The sequence below is a fragment of the Malaclemys terrapin genome, chromosome 2 (genome assembly GCF_027887155.1).
Source record: "Malaclemys terrapin pileata isolate rMalTer1 chromosome 2, rMalTer1.hap1, whole genome shotgun sequence".
Lineage (NCBI taxonomy): Eukaryota > Metazoa > Chordata > Testudines > Emydidae > Malaclemys > Malaclemys terrapin.
The window spans coordinates 238,115,777-238,119,913 of NC_071506.1; the positions used below are offsets into that span (position 1 = coordinate 238,115,777).

Consider the following 4,137-nt stretch of genomic DNA (forward strand, 5'->3'; position numbering starts at 1 on the left):
CCCTGCCCGCAGGAGGTCTGGCTCCACGGGCGGGGCCCTTGCCCTTCTTCCTCCCTTGGCCCTTCCTGCCGGTGGAGGGGGCAGCCGTGGCAGCGGCGGTATCCGGGCAAGGTCAGCCGAGGGGCCAGCCACTGGGGTGGGCGGGGACGACGGGGCAGGGGCAGGGGCAGGGGCAGAGTCCCCCGCCATCACAACCTGCAGCCGCTCCTCCCCTCTAGGCAAAAGACAACACAAAGGAAAGGCAACCACTCCCCCCCGCTAGGCCGCAGGCTGGGGAGGAGGGTGCCAATGGAGAGGGCACACAGAAGCGAAAAGAGAGGGGTGGGGCACAAGTGCCAAAAAAGGAAAGCCGGCTCCCCCGGCTACACTAGGGCGGGGAGGGACTACAACAACAGTAAAAGGGGGGGTGAACAGTGCAAAAGGGGGGGGGCAACAAAACGGGGGCACAAGCGCGCGCGGGGGGGCGAAGGGAGGGGGGGTGCACTGGAGCAGCGGCTTGGAAACAGAATGGAATGTCCAGCCAGCTGCAGCCCAAGGACAAGGAGAGGTAGGAGGAAAAACTCCAGCCAGCCGCAGCCCAAGGACAGGGCCGGGAACACAGCCAGCAGGCTAGGAACCGAGGGGGGGGGGAATGGGCACCAAACAAAATAAACCAAAGGGGCTCAAAAGGAGGGGGGTAGGGTAGGGCCAACTAATACAAAGGGGGCTACAGGGAGGGGACCCCACCAGCGAAACGTAGTTGGGGGGCAGGAGAAGTCCAGGGCGAAGGAAAAGGTGCACCCACAGCGTTCGCGAAGCGCAGGCTCCGCCGTTCACTGCTGCAAGTAAACAGTCCCGGACGATGGAAATGGCGGGGGGAGCAAACAGCCCTGCCGAGGGGCGAAAAGCAGGTCCAGGTGGCACGCGGGGCGGTGGAGGGGTTGTCGGCAGCTGTCGGCGGTGGGGGTGGTGGTAGAGGGGGAGTAGATGAACGAAGGGGGGGGCACCGCACCCCCCCCGCACCCCCTTCAACAGTCCGCTACGGGGGACGGGACAGCAGGATCCCAAGTCGACCTCGGAGCTTCCTGGCAAGCGACGGCTTCCAGTCCGAGGAATTACAAACGAGAGGCTCAGTACCGTCCACACTCCTAACGCGACTGGGGGCACCACCACCCCAGGAGCAAAGATGGCAAAGTCACTCAAAACACAGTCCTCAAACAATCCCCTCCACAATCTCCCGAACCAGGGATGCAGTCTCTTCGCACTCCGCGACGGAGGCAGCGGCTCCCACACAGGAACAGCAGCAGCAGCGAGCGGCAGTCAGCCGGCCGGGCAACCGGCCAGGCAGGCAAGCAAGCAGGCAGGTGGGCCCCCAGATGGTATCGGTGTTGGCGTTGGGGGGCCGATGCTTCTCCCTCCGGAGGCGAGGGCGAGGGGGGGGGCAGGCCGGCAAGGCCCCCCCCTCCGCACTCCTCACTCACGCACGCAGCAGCAGCAGCGGCAGCAAAAGCAGCAACAGCAGCAGCAGGAAGGGGCCAGGGAGAACGGAGGGAGAAGGGAGCACAGAAAACTCCAGCCGGCTCCCGACGGCCCCTGAGGGAGAGGAGCCTGAATTGGCACCCAAGTGGGCGGAGCCACCGCCACCTGTTCCCGCCCCCCGGAAGTCAAGGGGCGGGACAGGAAGTATAAGAGCCAGGCCCCAGCCCTCAGTTAGAGCCCAGCAGCCGGAGAGGCCAGACGTGCCGGTGCGAGCTCCGGCTAGACCAAGGCTTCCCAGAGCCAGGTACCCGGACACGGACGGACCGAGCTGCCCCAGAGCCAGATACCCGGACACCGACCGACCGGACCTCCCCAGAGCCAGGTACCCCGACGCGGATTGGCCAAGCCTTCCCCAAGCAAGGTACCCCGAGGTAGACTGGCCACCCTTGCCCCGAGCACGGTACCCCGAGGAGGGGCCCGAGCGCCCCCCTGACCGGAGACCGGAGGAGCAACCCGACCCGGACGACCCTCTGCGAAGTGAGGAACCCATGGTGTGGGACCCCGCTGCCGAGCCCAGCGGGGAGCAGGTACAAATGGAGGAGGAAATGGAAATCAGCCCGGGGGTAGCTGACCCCAGTCTAGCTACAACAGAGAGCGAACCCATGTTGGTGTGTTGCGGTCAGGACCCCACCAACACAGCGGCAGACTGACTGCCGCTCTTAGGGCCCCGGGCTGGGACACAGTGGAGTGGGTGGGCCTGTGTCCCCCCTGCCACCCCACTTAACGGGTGGCAGTCTCCCCCTCCAGCCAGCGCTCTGGCACCGCCACTGAGCTATTGCTTGCTGCCCTGAACGAGTGCTTGTTGCCCCACCCTGACTGAGGGTCTGGGGCGTCCCGAGTTTGTCCGTGCTCAGCTCCTGATACCCAGACCTGAACCCGAACCCCTGAACTATTGTTTGTTGCCCCGCCCTGACTGAGGGCCTGGGGCTACTAACCCTGCCTGGGCTCAGCCTGAAGGAAGGTCCTGAGCCCCTGGACTATTGTGTGCTGCCCCGCCCTGACTGAGGGCCGGGCCTGAACCCCTGACTTTACTGCTCAGCCTGAAGGAAGGTCCTGAGCCCCCTGGACTATTGTTTGTTGCCCCGCCCTGATTGAGGGCCGGGCCTGAACCCCTGACTTTACTGCTCAGCCTGAAGGAAGGTCCTGAGCCCCCTGGACTATTGTGTGCTGCCCCGCCCTGATTGAGGGCCGGGCCTGAACCCCTGACTTTACTGCTCAGCCTGAAGGAAGGTTCTGAGCGCCCTGGACTATTGGGGGTTGCCCTCCCCTGAATAAGGGCCTGGGACGTCCTGAGTTTGTCAGGGCTCAGCTCCGGATCCACGGAGCTGAGCGCCCGAACTATTGTTTATTGCCCCGCCCTGAGCTAGCGCGGGGGCTTGACTGACTTTGTAATCCCCAGCTCCGGCAGTGAGGACCGGAGCCCGGGCCTGAGTTACTGCCGGACCCTGACGGAGAGCAGGAGCTCATTGCAGAGGCCGTGTACCTTTGGCCTAGTCCCTGCCAGAGGGGCGGAACCCTGAGACCGATCCAGGCCGTGTAGTGAGGCGGCCTGGCCCCCGACGGCCCCTGAGAGGGCCCGACCCCCGCACCGGACGTTTACACTACCCTACAGCCAATCTTCATTTTATTTTCTTGAAAGATGCGCCTATATCACTCTGATAAGCATGGTATAAATGCATTCAGATAGACTAGATAAGAGGGACTGCAATCAGTAGAGTTACTCCTGATTGACACCAGTGTAAATCAGAGAAGAATCAAGATCTTTTAGCATGATTTTCAGAAGTGATGAGCACCCATAATTCCTATTTAAGAAAATGAGATCTGTGAGTACTCAGCAGCACCTTTGAAAATAAGGCCATTTGTGTCTCAACTTCCTTATCTCTAAAGTAGGGTAATAATACTCACTAGAGCTGATCAACATTTTTGTGACAGAAATGTGTTCATTTCAACGAGATTTTGTTTAGAAATTTTTTTGAAAAAAAGCCATCATTCTGTTTCAACATTTCAAGGGAGAACATTTATTTCATTTTGAAATTGCTTTTATTTTACATTTATATAGAAAACAGTCAAAATCAAAATTATATTAGAGAGACAAGGTGGGTGACATAATACCTTTTATTGGACCAACTTCTGTGGTGAAAGACAAGCTTTCAAGCTACGCAGAGCTCTTTTTCTGGTCCTTTTGGGACCAATATGGCTAGAAAAATACTGCAATTTCTCAGACACATAGATGAACACGATTTGTTGGGGAAGAGCCAACATGGCTTTTGTAAAGGAAAATCATGACTCACCAATCTACTAGAATTCTTTGAGGGGGTGGACATGGGGGTCCAGTGGATATAGTGTACTTAGATTTTCAGAAAGCCTTTGGCAAAGTCCCTCACCAAAGGCTCTTATGCAAAGTAAGCTGTCATAGGATAAGAGGGAAGGTCCTCTTATGGATCAGTAACTGGTTAAAAGATAGGAAACAAAGAATAGGAATAATTGGTAGGTTTTCAGAATGGAGATAGGTATATAGTGGGGTCTCCTAGGGGGACCAGTGCTGTTTAACATATTCATAAATGATCTGGAAAAAGGGGTAAACAGTGAGGTGTCAAAATTTGGAGATGACACAAAACT

The 4,137-nt window shown here is 58.2% G+C and overlaps 1 protein-coding gene across 1 annotated transcript; it reads left to right on the forward strand.

The window, feature by feature from the left end:
- Positions 1 to 872: 872 nt before the first annotated feature.
- LOC128832461 (basic proline-rich protein-like) lies at positions 873 to 3,093 on the forward strand. The gene is made up of 2 exons (XM_054019862.1): positions 873 to 2,045; positions 2,918 to 3,093. Exons 1-2 carry the CDS (start codon positions 1,356 to 1,358, stop codon positions 2,927 to 2,929), a joined length of 702 nt encoding a protein of 233 aa, XP_053875837.1. The 5' UTR covers positions 873 to 1,355; the 3' UTR covers positions 2,930 to 3,093.
- The last annotated feature ends 1,044 nt before the right edge of the window (positions 3,094 to 4,137 follow it).

Coding starts and splice junctions, on each gene's coding strand:
- LOC128832461 (XM_054019862.1), top strand. CDS start 1,356: ATGGTATCGGTGTTGGCGTTGGGGGGCCGATGCTTCTCCCTCCGGAGG.